The 20,283-nt window shown below is 38.6% G+C and overlaps 1 protein-coding gene across 6 annotated transcripts in view; it reads left to right on the forward strand.

Moving 5' to 3' along the window:
* The window catches only part of LOC134211444 (type 1 phosphatidylinositol 4,5-bisphosphate 4-phosphatase-like), a 33,399-nt gene that overhangs the window by 4,191 nt on the left and 8,925 nt on the right, over positions 1-20,283 (forward strand). For all 6 annotated transcript variants that reach the window (XR_009979023.1, XM_062688300.1, XM_062688301.1 and 3 more), the window contains exons 3-5: positions 13,659-13,834; positions 14,196-14,405; positions 14,503-14,667. Coding sequence is in view for 5 of the 6 variants with exons in the window: in XM_062688300.1 (XP_062544284.1) it covers positions 13,659-13,834; positions 14,196-14,405; positions 14,503-14,667 (551 nt within the window). In the remaining variant the exon portion in view is untranslated. The remainder of the gene's footprint in view (positions 1-13,658; positions 13,835-14,195; positions 14,406-14,502; positions 14,668-20,283) is intronic.

Genomic DNA, 20,283 nt, shown 5'->3' on the forward strand with positions numbered 1-20,283 from the left:
GAAACCGAACTTTTGATAAAAGGTTCGGAGACTTATAGTGTTGTATGTATACCAATCGACTTAGCTCGACGAATTGAGGGGATGCCTGCATGTGTGTGTGCCCTGACCAGTACTGCAATTTCTCATTTTCAGTAAGAGATGTCACGCAATGTTTACCTTTACATATCTGCCTCTTTTAATATCTACACAAACGCGAAGAATGAATTGCATTCTACAAAAATCTCAAAAAATATTTGTTCCGTGTCAGGGCATGAAAGTGTGCCATATCTGCTTTGTTTTTGTGTGTAATACCACTTTCAACTCGTTGAATTAAAGAAATATGATTATTTTTATTGACTAGTCACCATTCTTTGTATTTATCTATTTTTATAAATTTTAATTTTAAAATAAATCACAACCTCCTTTCAAGACTGCCTTTCATGCGAAATTTATCAAAGATCCCACGAATCTTTCATTTGGTCGCCTGAAATAGAAAAAGGCGCTTTGCTCTCTGTCTTTTGACGATCATACCTTTTGCAGAACTGGTCCTGACTCCCCCCGGCGTCGAGGGTGATCCACCAGCTCCGGTGAAGGAAACTTCCGCACGGCCTTCGAATGGCCATTAGACGAAACACGCTATTCAACTTCCTGCGATTACGTTTCGTCTTGAGCGCAGCTCCCCAGGCTGGAACGCCGTACCTCAGTATCGAGGATGATAGGTCGCCAGAAGACGCCTACTGCTGCCTTTCGGTCCACCGACCTTCGGCATGATCCTTGCAAGCTCAGTGACCATCTTAGCCGCCTTCTCGTAGGAATAGTCGACATGGGTGTTAAAATTCAACCGGTCGTCGATCATCACTGCTAGATGTCTCAAAGCCTGCACAGATGGTATGTCGTGCTCTCCGACGATAATCTGCATTTGCTGGATGATTCGGCAGTTGCTGACCAGCCTCACTTAAGTTTTGTAGTAAGCAAGCTGCAGCTTGACTCCATTCATCCAGTTTTCAACTACGTCAGTAGTCTCCGCCACCAGCATTTCTACCCTATCCAGCGACTCTCCGGTTATCGTTAGAACGCCATCATCCGCGATTCCAAAGATCTTCACGCTTTTTGAAAACTTCAGCTTTAGCACCCCGTTGAACATAACGTTCCACATAATTGGGCCGAGTATGGAGCTTTGCGGAACACCCGCCGTAACCCTAATTGACTTCTGTCCCGAATTCGTATCGTAGACCAGAATCCGGTTTGGAAGTAGCTTTTAAGGATTCTACATAAATAGCCAAGGACTGGCATTCCATGCAGCGCTTCAGCGATGGCCTCCCAGCTGGCGCTGTAAAACGCGTTTTCGACGTCAATCATTACTACTGTGCAGAACCGATTGCCGCACCTCTTTTTCTTGGATGCTTTCTGTGCAACTTCAACGACCGCCGTAATTGCATCCACCGTCGATCTGCTTTTGCGGAATTCGAACTGCTTTTCAGGCAAACCAATCTCGCCCTCCCTGAGCTGCGTCAGCCTATTAAGGATAATCCTTTCCAGAAGCTTCCCCAGTGTATCCAGCAGGCCGTTTGAAAGCCGATTTAGCTTCTCGGAAAACTATCTTACGCTCTTACCGTTTCAGACCTTGCCCTCTGAAAACGTTTCCTGGCTCTGAGACAGCTCGAGTAATTTGGGCGTCATCTGTTCAATGACTCCAGTTTCCTTGGCATCGACGCATCGCAAGCCCTCGCTAACGTTTCCGTCAGTTCGTCTGCTATCAGATTTGTTGCGCCGCTGTCAACTCGAAGTACTTCGATGTCCTTCGTCTTCCATCTTCGCCCGGTAGTCCTTAGTCGTCGGTAGCCGTGTTTCTACGCTATACCGGATCGCTGAGTGTAGTCATCACAAACTCTCCAGATCATTTTTCTTACCAGCGCTCAGGGTTTGCAGAAAACGCTCTCAATAGATAGACGAATCCAAGTAAAAATAAGAAGAAGACACACGACGGTTTTAACTTTGACAGATCCTACAGCATAGCAGGCTTTGAATCCTAAAGAGAAAGAGCAAGTCTCTCACTTATCATCTCTGTATATACATATACGATATGTAGCATACCGCGATAAATTTTTGTGCAAGCTGCCATGATAGAGATCTGATTCGGGATGTTATACCCCATGATAAATTTCATTTAGAAAGCTCCAAATGTGGGGAGCCCTGGCTTTGATGATGCATTTCAACTTGTTCTACACAGCTGTGCAGTAACCAACACGAAAGGAGCAAAAACAAAGCGAGAATCACCATTTTTCTGTAAAGGGTTGCCTATCCGATTCTGATAAGAAAATTATTTTGAGCTTTTTAGTGGAATGTCTTCACTTGTCATAAGACGAGTTTGTACAATCCCATTGAATTCCACCACTTAATTCTATCTTGACAGATACGTATTTCGACCTCAACAATAAGGCGTCGAGTCAAGAACGAGACACTGAAGACGGCCTTACTGTTGAGGTCGAAATACGTATCTGTCAAGATACAATTAAGTGGTGGAATTCAATGGTATTGTACAAACTCGTCTTATGACAAGTAATCCGATTTTGTTTTTTCGCACTTGTATACAAGTTTGATAAATTTCTTATCATGACTTGTTATGATTCGGAACAGTTTTTGCCTCTCTTTTATCGTTGTTCGTTATCTATTGAGAGCGATTTCTGCAAACCCTGCAGCATAGCATAGGAAGATCATTTTAAAATGCTTATAATAAATTCTAGGCAAAATGTAATTAAAATCGGATTGATGTAGGATACGGAAAAAGTCCCAAACTGTATGATAGATACATTTTTGGAAAATATTTAAAAAAAAATGAGAAAATCTTCCAGATATGCAATTTAGAACTTTTTCCGTACCGTAGGCATTAATCAGATTTTAATTACAATTTGTCTCCCGTATAATTATTATCTGTGAGGTTTCTGAAATCCAAATATTATTTGTGCCTTCGCATATGATATGTGTGGCGAGCACGTATAGTTTTTCTGCCCAGAAAATTTCGAACCCAATCTAGAATCGATCTCAGCCATCTTCAGCCTAATCTTGCTCCACAGCCGCTGGATTAGGGAAAGCCCCTGATTCGAAGATTACATACTCCGAACAAACTCACACTCACAGACATCCTTAGGAAGTGCTCCACATCTTGCACGACATCAAAGTCACGTATAAATCGTTTCGTTTTCTCATTTCTTATGCAAACTTAAATATACAGCCGGGTGACATAGTTGTAAACGAGATAATCGTCAGGCTGGACGATAATGAATTTCTACGGCTTGGCAAAACAATCTGCTATTATCGCTACATGGTGGTGATTGTATATATAGTGAAAGTAAAGATGACACTTGTTAGGTGTATATGGTATAACAAGAACTGATTTATAATTTCATAATACCAGATAAATAGATGCAATGAAATTCTCCCCGACCTTGAGTGAAACTGTCGTGTTCAATTTCATGGCGATTAACATTGCGCTCTGGCGTCCTCAACTTCTGGACCATGTACACCAAATCGCGGTGAAGGGACTAAGCGATGGCAGTTTAAAGAGATGATCTACCTCTTTCAGAGCCTTCCGTAAGCATCCCATGCTGATTGTGACTGGATTCGAATCTAAGTCCGGAACAATATCAATGGTTGATACATCGGACTTGATCTGTATCTTGCTTAAATGTTTTTGATTTGGTCGATACTTGGTACGATTGTTAGAAATGTACGCACAAGCGCATTAATCTTCGGCTCACTGAGTTGTTCTGGAAAATCGTAGAAGAGAGGCCATTTGTTGCAAATTTGCGTCTTTCGAAACGGTTATACTGCTATTGACGGCTGTTGCAAAGTTATTTAGGTAATTTATAATTAATTGCATATTAGTCGGCAACTTGGCCGTACGAAAACCATTTTTGCCTTTCTCGTATACTAAGTATTAGGGTGGTTAAAAAAATTGATTTTGCTCCACAGTGCTCATCTGATTCTTTACCATATTCTGAGTGTCCGCTAAAAATTTGAGCTCATTTGGATTAAAACTGATTTAGCACAAGCCATTTCAAGTTTGCATGCAAATTAGTATGGGGAAATTTATTTTTTCATTATACTGTTAATGACGCTTCCCCATCAAGCGCAGGTTAAAAGAAAACCTATATAGCTAAAAGGAATACTCAACAGCTTTCACTCAGTGAAAACCGCATCTCAATTATTCGTTCCAATAATTAGTAATCGAATTTAATTTATACTGTGGTTTTCTGGAGCTAATTGCGTAACTCCTAAACAGGCAACATTGCTGCTCATGGCGCGAAAGATAGCACACACAAATTCAGGCTACTATGTTGCACTACATATTTCAGTGATGCCCTCAAAGAAGTTTAACGATCATGACTAAAGATCCGCAACCTGTCTTAAAATCGATTACTAATTATTGGGGCGGTTAATCAACATGCGGTTTTCGTTGGGTGAAAGCTGTTGAGTATTCCTTTTAGCTATGTAGGTTTTCTTTTAACCTGTGCATGATGGAGAAGCGTCATTAACAGTATAATGAAAAAATAAATTTCACCATACTAATTTGCATGCAAACTTGAAACGGCTTGTGCTAAATCAGTTTTAATTTAAATGAGCTCAAATTTTCAGAGGACACTCAGAATATGTTGAAGAATCAGATGAGCACTGTGGAGCAAAATCGATTTTTTGAACCACCCTACTAAGTATACATAAAGGCTATATATGCTATATGATCACTACAAAACCAAATTTTCAATAGAAGGCTCGGAGACCCATAGTGTTATATACCAATCGACTCAGCTCGACGAATTGAGGTGATGTTTGTTTGTGTGTATGTATGTATGTGTGTGTGTAAGTGTGTATGTGTACACAATTTTGCAGACACACTTTTTGGAACTTGCATTGGTCGAATTACTTACAACAAGTTCCATTTGACTGAGAATCCTGTCCCAATGTTTGCTATTGAAAATTGCCCAGATTGTCATAGGATCAGTAGTTATTGCCAAAATACTATTTTCTATGCGCAAAATACGCTAAAAAGCACTCACTCATATTTTTTAGTATTTTTTTTTTGCACGAGAAAGGCACCAACATCGCTAGGTGGATTATTCAGGGTTTTTTGTTAAATATCTTGGATGTGCATATGCACAGCACATGTTTCGAAATGGACAAATTGATATGAAATTTGCGAAAAATGCACGTGTCTTGGAGGGACTCGAACCCTCAACCTCCTACTCTCTAGTTAGGCGTGATAACCCCTACACAACAAGACCACTTAAAGGTCACGTTTGCGGAAAAGCCATCAGAATCCGAGTACCAACCTCCACCGCGGTTAGCTCTTTCTTGCAAATTGAAGCCCGTTGTTGGGGGCATAGAGTGTGATCCTCTCGTTTAATAAACAATGTGCACTCGCTTGACTGTGGATATACAACAGTAAAGCACATGTGAAGATTGGACAAATCAAGCATCCGAAAGATATTCAATTTGCAAAAAAGAGCTAACCGCGGTGGAGGTTGGTACTCGGATTCTTAGTGATCCTCTTTGGAAAAGGGGGAGGGTTTGGGGGAAGGGGTATTTTTAAGTTATCGATCAACTCAGTGTACCTTCTGAACCCCTTGACCGATTTCAACCAAATTTGGAACACACACTCTTTCTCTTAAGTAGACGACGATAGGGGGTTAGGGATGCTCTTTGGAAAATATGGGTATGGGAAGAGGAGTATTGTTTAGCAATCGATCAACTCAATGTAAGTTTTGAACCCTATGACCGATTTGAACCAAATTTGTATCACATATTGTATTTCCTAAGGAAACGATTTTAGTGGATGTGGATAGGTCATTTTAAAAGGGGTAAGGTGTGAGAGAGGGGTATTTAGTTATCAATTAATTCATTATAACTTCTGAACCCATTTACCGATGTCCACCAAATTTGGAACCCATATTCCCTGTCTAAGAAAGACCATATCAAACTGTTTTTTGAGATTGGCCCGATTTTGAACGAACACCGGGTGAATTTTTCAGGCCGATTCACACGTGCAGCACTTTTTCGGTTTATGTTTTCGATTTAAAAAATAGTTACACTGCGAAAAATATCTATATATAGTATATGTGTCGCCATCAGAAGTCAATATTCGAGGAACGCCTAACAATATACTCTTTGTCATCAACTGAGTTTGTTACTGACAAACGCACCTAGCGACAAACCTTTATCAGAAACCGAACACAATATGACAAGAATCATTTGCCTTGCATGTTCTAATATTTCCGAAAATACGATGCTAATTTTGTAATCGTTGATCGATTCTAGAATATTTCCATTATAGCAGAGCTATGAGAGCATAAAAGCGAAATTTGCTCTAAAAATCATGCAAAATAACGAGATGAAAAGTTAGCAACAAGATTGTCTTCTTTTTTTTTTGATGACAAAGTTTTTCGGATCATTGTCATTATTATCTCCGACAAAAACAAAGCTTTGTCGTTGGTTCTCTTTTGTCGCTTGTTTCGTATGCGCATTTCAAAAAAATTGATTCCCTGGTCGCCATTATAAATATTTGCAATAGCACCACCCTAATATAATCGATATGGACCCACATTCATTTCATTTCATTTATTTAGTCAACATCTAAACAGATAACACTGAATCAACAATTTGACGCCACAATACACGGTTCGAGGCCGCATCTCTCCAACATCCTCGAATAAGCCCTACGCTCGCCAAGTCGTTTTGCACCTGGTCTGCCCATCTCGCTCGCTGCGCTCTACGCCGTCTCGTACCTGCCGGATCGGAAGCGAACACCATCTTTGCAGGATTGCTGTCCGGCATTCTTGCAACATGTCCTGCCCATCGTACCCTTCCGGCTTTAGCTACCTTCTGGATACTGGGTTCGCCGTAGAGTTGGGCGTGCTCATGGTTCATTCTTCGCCACCACATCGTTTTCTTGCACACCGCCAAAGATGGTCCTAAGCACCCGTCTCTCGAATACTCCGGGTGCTTGCAAGTCCTCCTCGAGCATTGTCCATGTTTCATGTCCGTAGAGGACAACCGGCCTTATTAGCGTCTTGTACATGACACATTTGGTGCGGTGGCGAATCTTTTTTGACCGCAGTTTCTTCTGGAGCCCGTAGTAGGCCCGACTTCCACAGATGATGCGCCTTCGTATTTCACGACTAACATTGTTATCAGCCGTTAGCAAGGATGGACCCACATATAAATTAAATTATTGCTCATTCGGGACCACACATAAAATTTATTTAGATATATATTTTATTAGTAGTTTCCACGGAGAATGATTATGTGTGCGCTTATATAATTCCAGGGCTGTTGCAACTACACTCTCGCGAAAATCGCGATCTCCTTCAATTTAATTTTAGGATTGATTCATTCAACGTCAAGATCCAAACACACCCTCCTTAGCCGTGCGGTAAGATGCACGGCTACAAAGCAAGACCATGCTGAGGGTAGCTGGGTTCGATTCCCGGTGCTGGTCTAGGCAATTTTCGGTTTGGAAATTGTCTCGACTTCCCTGGGCATAAAAGTATCATCGTGTTAGCCTCATGATATACGAATGCAGAAATGGTACCTTGGCTTAGAAACCACGCAGTTAATAACTGCGGAAGTGCTTAATGAACACTAATCTGTGAGGCGGCAATGTCCCATTGGAGGATGTAATGCCAATGAAGAAGAAGAAGAAAATCCAAGCACACGGTATTTGAATGTGGACACAGAAAGTCTGTCGAATTGTTAGATCGATCATATTGCATTTCTGGATTACCGAAATGCCGAGTACTATTTATTTTATTCTTAGAACTTTTGTGCCGCTAATTGGGGAATTACAATTATGATTACTTGCGCTGCATAGAGAGTCGACGATAAAGTCGGATCAAACGCAGGAATATTCACACCTGCAACTGCCGGGACGGAACTGATAGATGATCGAAGCTGTCTTTATTGACGTGTTTTTAAATTTATAATATTAGGTTCAACACCAATGAGGAAAGGAATTAGAAAGATTAAGCAATTTAAATTAAGAGGAAGGCCGGAAGGCCTTGCGAGTCAACCAGTTATTTTGAGTTAAAATTATCACATTAAAATGATTGTTAGAATAAAATTTAGCAGGGAAAAAAGACAAAAACACTAATTAAATAGACAAAAATTGCGATGATAGTGTCCCGATGGTTGCGGCTTCTTCCTAAGGGCTGGAATTCTGGGGTTCCTGTAACTTCGTATGGCTCCTTTTCAAAGTGTGGTGGAAATATAGTTCATCTGAATCCTCTAGTGTTTGCAGTAATCTTTCCTTTGCGCGCTGTTCTCCGGTGGTATATTAACTTGCTACTGAAGGATTGAGGTCTAGTTTGGGAATGCCACATTTTGACCATCCTGCCAAACAGAAAATCACTGTGGATTGTTCGGCCTTTCTTTCTGTGAGAAAGGATCAGATCACCTTTCAATGGTTGAGGTTGCATAGAAATAAAAATATCACCTTGCAATGGTTGGGGCATTTAGAAATCCAAATATCGTCGGTTGAACGATAGAGAGGTTTTGTTTAATTGTCAGACCATCAGTTGCGTCCAGTTTTGTATTATGCTCAATGACTCGTCCTTTGTTTTATTATGCATTCCAATAACTTTTGTTTTCTATCGAGGAATATGCCAATAGATTAGAGGCAAAAATATTGAAAAATTTTAAAATTATAAAACGTGTTTTGAAGTAAGAAACCATATTTTTGTTTGTCGCGGATTTGTTTTTACAGTCGCGGATTTCAATTTGCTAGTCGCGGATTTCGCGGATTGGAATTCGACTAGTTTGTAACAGCCCTGTAATTCGTAAGTAAAATCTATGGATTTTGCCAATAAAAATGTGTGGATATTTAGTAGTGTAGATGCTTAAAAAAATAGGTTCTTTGGAAAAGTTGACCTTAAATAAGCTAAAGAATCGACTGAGATAATAAAACGAGATACAATTTTCGACGGTAAAAATCAATTGTTACCCTTCATCGGAATCATAGTTTACCACTGAAAAGCAATGATTAATGTCCTTCCTTCTGGATGGTGGATGAGATTGCTTCTTTTAAAATATGCGTTTGTCCGGAATAAGGCATCGGTGGATGTTTTTCCTTTTTTAGAAATAGACGTTTGCCCGGAATAAGACAATTGTGGGTTTGATCCCTTTTTCAAGCAATTCCGTGCAAGGCCGGGTACATAAAGCTAATAGTAAATATTTTTTAGGGTAACGGATTTTTGCCCCTATGATTTTGAAATTTAATTGATAATGATATCAGATTTCAAGATATAGGATATTGACTTACTGAAAAAGTTTGAAGACGAAAGACTTGCCTTTCATATTTATTCTATTAGAACTAAATAAATAGAAGACAATCGGCACAAATTGGCTAGTTTCTCATTTCCGAGATTTCCTTTAACTGCTAACAAAAAATGACGGAATATTGCATTATTTTTTCATAAAAGATAAGATATTCTGACCGACAGATCTAACAAAATATTTTATTTGTTTGGAGTAGAGAAGCCATATTTGTACTTTGTCTGATCTATTTATCTATTTTTCATAATACCATTAGTATTCGGCTCAAAGTAGAACACACTAATATGGATTTTAGTATGGAAACTCCATACGATGTCCCTTTCAGAAATCCATCTAAAAGTATGGTTTTTCAGAACTTTATGATGAATTTTCTCTACAGAAATTAATTCTAAAGTTCTATTCCATGCATTTTTACTTTACCAACATATTTTGATGGGGGCCCTCCTTAGCCGTGCGGTAAGATGCGCGGCTACAAAGCAAGACCATGCTGAGGGTGGCTGGGTTCGATTCCCGGTGCCGGTCTAGATAATTTTCGGCTTGGAAATTGTCTCGACTTCCCTGGGCATAAAAATATCATCGTGCTAGCCTCATGATATACGAATGCAGAAATGGTAACTTGGCTTAGAAACCTCGCAGTTAATAACTGTGGAAGTGCTTAATGAACACTAAGCTGCGAGGCGGCAATGTCTCAGTGGGGGATGTAATGCCTACGAAGAAGAATAAGAAGAAGAAAAACATATTTTGATGTCCGAACCAAGTATCTGAAAATAAAATATGTGTTCAGGTAATATTGAAATGCGATTTTAGGGGAATAATCGGATACTTCTAATACTAAAAAGAAATCAATCTGGGTGGTATAGTGAATTAGCAACTGCGGGGGCACAACAAGTTGGCTTTGTGGGAGTTGATAATAAGACTGTGAAGGTTTTTGGCCCTATTTTTTGCACACATACACGCTCACCACATCCACACATATCGGTTAAATAGACGAAAATTAGTTTTTGCATTTGGACTAAGCTTCTTGGTTGTCGACCAATCGTGACTAAGGAGGACGGTAGGGTAGGGCTGGATGACCGTTACTATCTCGGATAAGACGTGTAGTTCCTTTGCTTCGTACCAACATATTGTGCGTTCGAGAAACACTATTACAGTGGATTTCACTTTCAGTATGACTTGATGCTAGTAATAAAAGTGCAGCAGTGTAATGTAATCAGATTGAATCTTTCTATCCCCAGAAGTGCTCGATTCTACAACACTCGAAATAATGTATTCATTCCCAAGTAACACTTTTGGTTTTATAACTTTTTACAAGATCATGAATTATGCAAAAAGCGTCAATTTACTGTTTTCCCCTATGGAGAACACAAAAAACCCTGAAATGATTCAGAAGGATAATTTATTAATATTTTTAAAGATAAGTTCCTTGAGTGTCAACACAGGCTTGTTGGGAGATTTTGAGTTTTTTCTCAACACTGACTAGTTCAGCGTTTTATTCCTGCAAAACTAACCTTCTTTTCTTTTATCACTAAGCTCATTCCGTTCTAGGTCTGTTTTGCACACATTTACGTATGAGTCAACATTGGCCAGCCCCAATCATAGCTGCAGTTTACTTTCGCTCTTATTCATTTATTATTTTACCCACTGCTGGTCGGTTGATTATGTAAAATGATGTGCTTACTACATGCATGTTATGATTTCCAATCAAAAAGCAGTCATGGTTATTATCAGTATAGAAGGGACCGTATACTTTTAAGGGCGGGTCTATTTTTCCATACACTTTATATAAATAAATAAAAAATGCGTGAAAAGAATCTTACTACGTCTAAGACCAAGGTGAAATGATTGTCGAATTTTCCATAAAGAAATCAAAATGTTCCACGAAAAAAAAAAATACAAAATTCCCATAAATAATTCATTATTAGCAATTAACAATTACAAAATTTTCCACAAAATAAACATTTTTTCCTTGGAAAATTAAAAAAAATCCACAAGGTCTCCATCCAGTCGGGAAAAGCGGGAATGGTTCCTTAAATGAAGAACCAATATTCGATTTTCTTTCAGGTTCAGGGAACGATGAAATTAATCATCCTGAACGCGTATGTTTTTCCTCCGACACAAAAGTCAGAAAGGAACATGGTTTAATTAGAAATTTAAAAGAGGTGAAGAATGCTTCCTCGACATTCTCGGTCTTGTTTGACGTACGGAATAATATGATTTAAATGCACTAATATATGGACCTCACGTTTTGGGCTGATGGCTCGGCTGATGGTTCATTCGTTCTGATATGTTGCCTTTTCAGTAACAGACGTTGCTAAGCCCAAAAATTCTCAAACACAACTTTTACTGACTATTATCATAATTTATGTAACATCGGTTTATATATTCTTGATCGGTGCATTAGGTGTATTAGGCCACCCGACTTTGACATTAATTTACTATGTTTCGAAAACTTAGATGTGAACATTCACATATTTTTTTTATTTGAAAAATGTATTGGAGGTAACCACTTTCCTTCGATGGAAATCGAACACATGATCCTCGGTATGCTAGACTGGTGCTTTTAACCAACTACAACTACTTTAACCAACAGATCGACGTGAAAATTTGAATACAGGGATTTTTGGGGCCAGGGAAGATTCTTATGATGGGTTCGAGACACCTACCCGCTAGGGAGGAGGGGCTCCCGTATGAATAAAACGCAAATGTCTGCATAACTCGAGAAATATTTGAGCAAATGGAACTAAAATTGACATGTCAAGATTTTATTTTAATGGATAGAGCTGGAAATAAGTAAACCAAATTCTAGAAATTTTAAATGTAAAATTGATTACATTACGAATGCCTAAAATTACCCAAAATGTGGGTAAATCAATTTTTACAAAATAATGATTTGGATCGGAAATAAAGATTTGGGTCATCAGATTAAGCTGTGTTCAAGTTAGTTGTTTTATAATTTTGTGCTTTTTAAAAAAGCAATACCAATAACCATGATAAGGTTTTATACTGCTTTACTTACCTCATTGCTAAGCTTAATATATAACGATATAACACTATGGGTCTCCCAGCCTTTTGATTTGATTTTTGGTTTGAAATTATAGCCTTCTGATAGAAACTATGTTGTACAAGAAAGGCAAAACATTGATTTATTTTGATTTATTTTGGGATATTTTGATTTCTTTATGGAAAATTTTTCGTTTAAATTGCAATTTTGCTTTTTGTTTTGTGAACAATTCTTAATTGTTTTTGGAAATTTTGCATCATTTGTTTTTAAAACTTTATATTTATGTATTGCTCATACCCTGATTTCTTTATTGGCAATTTCCTAATTTATTTATGAAAATTTCAATTTTTTAGGGTGAGTTTTTTTTGTCCTGTCTAATGTTTGGCAGTCAAGTATAATCGAGAATCGATCTTTTCTGACGAAAATTAATCTGTGCCTACGAATGACATTTGCAGTACAATTGTTCCAAGAGACCGTCTTGGAGTGCGCGACTTTTTTCGTGAAATAAGTACAGAATCGGGGAGATCGTCGAGAAACCTAAGAAACTACGGTACTTTGTCCGCCATATCCACCACATCTCTACTTGCATTTGGGCGAAGATTTGATGTACATTATCCACGGAGCATATTGCCGAGCCGTCTCGGAGTTCTTTTGCGATCAGAATGTCCCAATCAGGTGCCTTCGCAGCCTCAATTTAGTATTAAAACAATAAACAGTAAGGAGGTCCTCCTTAGCCGTGCGGTATGATGCGCGGCTACAAAGCAAGACCATGCTGAGGGTGGCTGGGTTTGATTCCCGGCGCCGTCTAGCCAATTTTGTGTTTAAAAATTGTCTCGACTTCCCTTGGCATAAAAGTACCATCGTGTTATAGCATCATGATATACGAATGCAGAAATGGTAACTTGGCTTAGAAACCTCGCAGTTAATAACTGTGGATATGCTCAATGAATACTAAGTTGCGAGGCGGCTTTTTTTTCAATGGGGGATGTAATGCCAATGAAGAAGATGGTGCAGAAGATATAAAGTAATTAAACTTAAGTATAGCTGTTATTAGAATAGAATTTATTGTATATCTACTGTTAAAGTTTTGCTGGCAATCGAATGTATTGTGCACCCATTGTAAAATAAATCTCAATTTTATTAGTATAAAACTTAATAAAACTGAACGTTCAACAATTTTTTTAATCTTTATTAGGGAGACTTTCAGCCCTAGGCTGACTCGTCTCCGGGTTCAACAATTAAATTAATTGCAATGTTTGTAGAATATGACTGATTTTTTAGGATTATTAAAGATTGCACTTCCCCGTATGTTCAGGTATAACTAAAAACTGTACTCTTCTCGTATTCCTTGCAGCACCACCAGCGGTTGTCACAGCTTCCTCAATTGGGCCCGATGAACTCCCACCGTCCTACCAACAGGAACAACAAAGCAGTGTTATCGTAACGTGTCGCGTCTGCCAGGCCTTGATAGATATCTCGTGGAAGAAGGAACAGCACGTTGTCAAGTGCTCACAGTGCAATGAGGCTACGGTAAATAGTTTGATTGTTTTGTGCAAAAGAAGAACACTGGAGTCGGTTTTTACGCGGGGATACGTACGCGTAAGATACGACTTCAGCGAAAAACGATTTTTTGCGGTTTTCTCGAGTTTTGCGACCTTTTTAAAAAAAAAACGCTTTTTTCGAGTAAAAAATCAGCGTAAATCACAAAAACCGCGTAAGTTCCAAAATCCGCACAAACACGTCCTGCGTAAGAAGTGACCCCGGTGTACAATGATTCAAACTGATGTGCTTGATTTGTTGTTCGATGAGTCCGGCAGGTTTCAATTTGCACCTGATTAGAAACACTCATTTGCTTTGAGAATTTGAGTTTTTCCCAACCCTTGTTTTTCAGCCAATCCGCAACGCTCCACCTGGCAAAAAGTATGTTCGCTGCCCCTGCAATTGTTTGCTTATTTGTAAGAGCTCCTCCCAGCGGGTGGCCTGCCCGAGGCCCAACTGCAAGCGCATCATCAACCTGGCGCCGAGTCCGGTGACGCCACCGTTGCTGTCGATGCCCGGCATGTGCCGTGTCAGCTGCGGCCACTGTCACGATACATTTTTGGTATGTTTTAGCAGTCAATACTTTTTTTTCTGAGTGATGTGTGCGATCGGGTTTCATTTACCAATTCGTTTGTCGTTTTCTTTGATTTTTTCTTTAGTTCGACACAATGAAAAATAACCTGGCCAGGTGCCCTCACTGTCGCAAGGTTTCCTCGGTCGGTGCAGACTTTTGTCGTAAGCGGCGTAATCTGCTGCTGCTTGGAGGATTGATTTTCTTAGGAATCGGTATAGGCGTTACATACGGTACTATGAGCTACGCAAGGGTAAGTATTGGTTTTCATTTCAAGCCGCCGGAAAATTTCTGGCAGACTTATTTTTCTTTCTTGTTTATTTCCATTCTTTACTTAATCACTCTCACTCATTACAGAAGCTTATTTTCTGAATGGACTGTATGGTGACCTTGAAGCACTGTAATTTGCCTACAATCGTTGAACCGTTCATTGTTTAAATTTTACTTGATATAGAGCTAAACTGCACAGAAATGTATAACAGTTCCATGTCAGCTTGATTCATTATCTAAATGGGACTGTTATGCATTTATGGGCAGTAAAGCGTTAGTTACACTAACTTATTTATACTAAATGATTCGAATTCCTTATCATTCAGTGTATTCAGTGATATCAGCATTCTTATAGTTGTAAATATCATACTTAATAACTTGTCGTAAGACGATTGTACAAACTCGTCTTACGACAAGTGAAGACATTCCACTAAAATGTTCATAATAATTTTCTTAGTATATTTAATAACAAAGAATGGAAGAAAAACACCGCGCTTAAGACCACCATACAACACATTTAGAAATACAGCCTCTGGAATTAGTGATAATATGCAAATGAGTCAAACTATGACCAAATGATCGAAAACATCCTTGGTAGTTATTACGCTTAGTGGTATGAAACTTGATCATGTCAATGACGTTGGTCTCCAGTTAACCCTGCTAGATTTGTCAATCCGGGGATGGTGAGTTGACTATCGACCCGGTCTAAGATGTTTCTCATTTAATTTCTCTTCGTGTTTTGTGGATTTTTTTTTAAATAAATTCAAGATCAAAAATACTCAAAAACAAAATGCGTAAAAAAACGACCCCAGTGTAGTTGCCTTTCGTGATTGACCAAAACTTACGAAACTGTACAGACAACCATGGATGTGAATTTGTATTAGCTAACAGTTTTCAATGTACATATATTTCAATGTTTGCTGAATGTTTTTTCTTCTTTCATGGCTCATACTGGAACCCGATTTTGAATTAGGTGTTCTATTAGCATTTGCACAGTAATTAATTTCAAAGCTTCCATATGCCTACCATTTTGCATGAATATGAATTAGGGTGCCAATGAAAATAGAATTTTCGAATATCAACTTTTTAGGAGATGAAACTTTTGAGCTCTACCCGTCAATGGTCATTTTTTTCCCATACAATCCATTGGCACCCTAATATGTATCTTCTACGCTGCCGTGAATCGCATATTTGTCCCATCATTGTTGGGTTTCCTATTCATATGGGACAAATATGCGATTCACGGCAGTACGCTGTGTGGCAAGAACAATGTACAATGACCGGGCAAAGGTGAAATCGGACTACCTTTCCTGGACATTTAAACAATAAGTTCTAAGTTCAACAAAGTCATAAAATCGGTACAAGACGATACATAGACATCTGATGAGTCAATATGACTTAATGTTTTAAGCTACTTCAGACCTTCAAGGTAGTCCAAAACGTCCTGGAATTCAGATCACAGCTTTTAATAATCGATTATTTTTAGTTAAGCCCATCGACCTTCTTACGTTACGTAGTGAGGTGACAATCACTTCTTAGCCTAGCGGTAAGATGCGCGGCTATAAAGCAAGACCATGCTGAGAGTGGCTAGGTTCGACTCCCGGTGCCGGCCTAGGCAATTTATAGGTTCTCATTTTGCAGACCCCAGGCTGGATAGGAAGCCAACTCCACGATTCCGAAGAGCGTGTTTACCTTTTAAACCAGTGTATAACAGATTTTTCTTCCTGTGGCATTCTGGGTTTTCATATGTTTGGCCGAAGTCTTTCACTCAGTCCCAGGATCTTAAACTTCATGCGGCCCGCTTCATAAGCAAGTTCACTCTGCTTGGCTTGAGTTGGAACGTTCCATATTCCAAATCCTTTCCGTTGTTTTGCGCTAAAAGTTTTTGCCATTAAATGAATCCGTAATCTCTTTCTGTCGGTTTCTCGAATGATATTGAAGTTTCAAGAAACAGTTGGTTGTAAGTCCAAGGATTTCTATCTACCGGATTGAAGCTGTCATCTAAGGTACAATTTCCAGGGAAAGGCATTTCTTATTCAGCCGCTGGGTGCCAGTATGTTGACGTTGACGGACATCCTTGGCGAAAGATGCTCGATATGTGGTCCGGTCCGGTTGAAGTTTTATAGACCCCATGCCAAGCCCCACCACATCCTACATAATGTCAGAAAGACAATCGTGCCCAGCCTAATCCTTAGCTAAAGGTTGATTATGGTCGGTAGACCCGTGGAAGCGTTAGTGAGGATCAGAACTATGTTGAACGCACCTTTCCATCAAGGAGTCAAGAATGTTTCCAACCCGAAATTATCTTAGACCGAACCGACAATCGAACTCGCTATGCGTTAGCTCATTGTAATACCCGCTTATTGATTGAAAATTAAATCTAAACGAGCAGAAATGACTCGTATTTTCGTACTTTCCTTCCGAATAAAGTGGTCTACTTATCGATTGTGCGCTCCAAAACAGCACTAGGGAAAATCGCCATATATAGCAAAGCAGGCATTTCTGCAGCAACGATGTGCCTTATTTTCAAATGTTCGACCGACAATGTCCATATCATCTACTTAAACAAACAAATTGACTGGATATGTTGAAGATGCCATGACACCTGGGCCCTGTAGCATAATCAGACTAATAATATTAGCTACAAGTTACAAGTTACAAGTCATATTTACAAGTGCTTGTAACTTGTGTTGCATAAAAGTGATTCGCCAACTAATAATATTAGTACTTGTATTATAAGTAAGGTTGAACTGACAAGTCTGGCAGGTTCATTTACCTGTCAAAATTCATCCGACAGTTCACTGTCAATGCGGCGATAAATTTGTTTATGTTTTTCTACAGGTTTATATTAAGGTCACTCCTGACGCAATCCAAGTTTCAAAGTGCTCGCGTTTTCGGGGGCACATCACTCGATACGAAAGCAACGCACAACTGTCATTTTTATTTTTTCACACATGCTGTGACGCAGCAAAACTAAATCAACAAAAATGACAGTTGTGCGTTGCTTCCGTATCGAGTGGTGTGCCCCCGAAAACGCGAGCACTTTGAAACTTGTAAATTCTGCTAATATTATTAGTGTGCTTTACTTGTAAATTGATATTTGTAGATTTATTATGCAACGGAAAAGTACAAGTTACAAATTATTTTACTAATATTATTAGTGAAATTTCGATTATGCTACAGGCCCCTGCAAGCGCAATATTCAACAATAGTTCATCACCTTATCATAGCCCACAAAGTGATTCGAACAAACTCGAGTGCCCGAAATCCTATCATATTTCGCCTAGAAATCGATCGCCATCGGAGACAAGAAGAGCATAGAGATGAGTGACGTTTAACGCTCGCACACTGATGTGCAATTCGGCATGTGTAAATACATGTTTGTTTTCCTTCTGCTCATAACCTCAAAATTGATCGAGTCATCACGATGGTTGCGAAGGAGTCAAAAAATATATGGAAATATACTCATTTTTACCCAAACTTTGCTGAGTAGCACCATCTAGGAGTGTTTGTTTTCCTTTTATCGCCACTCACACATTCGGGCGTGAGAATCTCAATTCCTTAATTTTACCGCTATTAGACGATCCCCACCAGTGCGTAAATAAAGTCGAAATAGCAACCTCTATCATGACGCGAACTCGAACACCGGTCGTTGGTAAACGGGTTTGGGAAATGTAAACGCAACCTTCGGTGAATAGCGAGTTGGCAATTTTGGCGACCCGCTCCAACCGTTGCCAAACCATCACACGGAAATGTAGAGTAACACATAAATAAAAAATCTGCCGTCTTCTGAAAAATTGTTCGGTTACTCATCATCAAAACCATTGTGATCAGTCAGTTTAGTTTGGATTTCAACTGATTGGCGGCGCTAGTGAATTGGAAATAACCTAATAGGTCAGGTATCTCAAAATCTGGAATTTTTAGAATATTGCCGCATTCTACATTAATAATAATTTTTTTCTTGATTTTATTCATTTCTGTGTTTGTCTCAATAGAATATAGCAACCAGATATTCACCACCGCACGGTGGAGTAGCTAGAACAAATGGCTGGCCAAAAACCCTTTCTCGTTTTTCGAACTTTTGCATAGTATTAAATTTTTAGAATATTCTTCAATATTATCTCCATTATGTGTCATTGAAATTTTTACGTTTGTTCCTTATTAGTATTAATGACAACCTATAAAAAATCATGTTAATTTGATGGTTTTCAGCGTGTCGTAAGACAAAGATCAGTTACCACTGCTGACTAATCTAAACAACACATATAATGTTAGGTTTATAGTACACAAAACATCATTTATAGACTGCCCTACCCGGATAAAAAATATCATTAAAATATCATAAATTTTATTGTTACAACACCATTTAAAACATAATTTTTACCATTGAATATAATGGAATTTTGACAATAAAATCACATGAGAAATAATGGTTTTCCACGATAAAATGAATGGTAAATGGGACTTTTACAATTAAAAAGGGGGGTTGTTATGTATCTTTACAATAAAAAAATCGAAAAATTTCCATACAAAATTCAGAGCAAAACAATTGATTTTACGGTACTTCAATGGGATGATTTCGAGCGACAAAACAATAGAAAACATTGTGTTTTAAATGTTTTCAATTACTGTTTCTATTGTTTTACAATAGAAATACAACAGGATTTAGAATACATTATACTCCAATATTACAATAGAAATACAATACAATTAATTGTTTTACAAATTATTTTATTTTCCTTCGGTTGTTTAGCATATCTTTAGACGAATCCAGCGCACTACTTCCAAAGTTAAGTGGGTTGCCTGTATCTGGAGAAAAATCCAACATCGGTTTAAAAAGCGTACTAACTTTGTTCCGAATAGACAATATTTACATATCAGGGCTGGTTGCGAGTCACTTTTTAGTGACTTGGTCACTATTTTGAGCCTAGTCACTAAAAAGTCACTATTTGCATCCAAAAGTCACTAAAGTCACTATTTTTCGTAAAATGGTCACCAAAGTCACTATTTTTGCATCGTTTCACCGTTTGTAAAAAAGTTATCATCAATTAAATCAAATGTAAATCTGTTAGCGAAATATGTAAAGTTTGAGAAATTGCACCAAAAAAGCTCCAAGTGAATTGTGGAAATCGTCAGGTTACTTGCAATTCATGTTTTAAGGTTTTAAGGCTTCGCACGAATTTAGTTTTGGAGGGAAATTTTATAAAAAAGAAGCGTGGTTTTTGATAGCAAAATGTTGTTGAGAAGGAACTCCACGTTTGAAGTCTATGCCGTACCCATGCCATTATTGAATGCCTTTACCTTTAAATTGTTTGTTAAACAAGGCTCAAGAGTATAATGAGCCTTGTTTAACAAACAATTTAAAGGTAAAAACTTCACTTGTGGTCATTTTTCATCGTTTTTGAATATTCATTTTTTGTCACGTCAATTTTGACATAATTTCGAGATATGTCTTAGTTTCTGCTTCATTAACCCCGTCTACGACGAACCACACAGCATGAAACCTGCCATCATTTTTCGATTTTTTTTTTTGTCAGGAATTAGGCCAGTGGAGATATATCAGCTTCCACACTGATATTCTTCCCTCCCCCTTCATCCG

Source organism: Armigeres subalbatus, chromosome 2, assembly GCF_024139115.2.
Source record: "Armigeres subalbatus isolate Guangzhou_Male chromosome 2, GZ_Asu_2, whole genome shotgun sequence".
NCBI classification, from domain to species: domain Eukaryota; kingdom Metazoa; phylum Arthropoda; class Insecta; order Diptera; family Culicidae; genus Armigeres; species Armigeres subalbatus.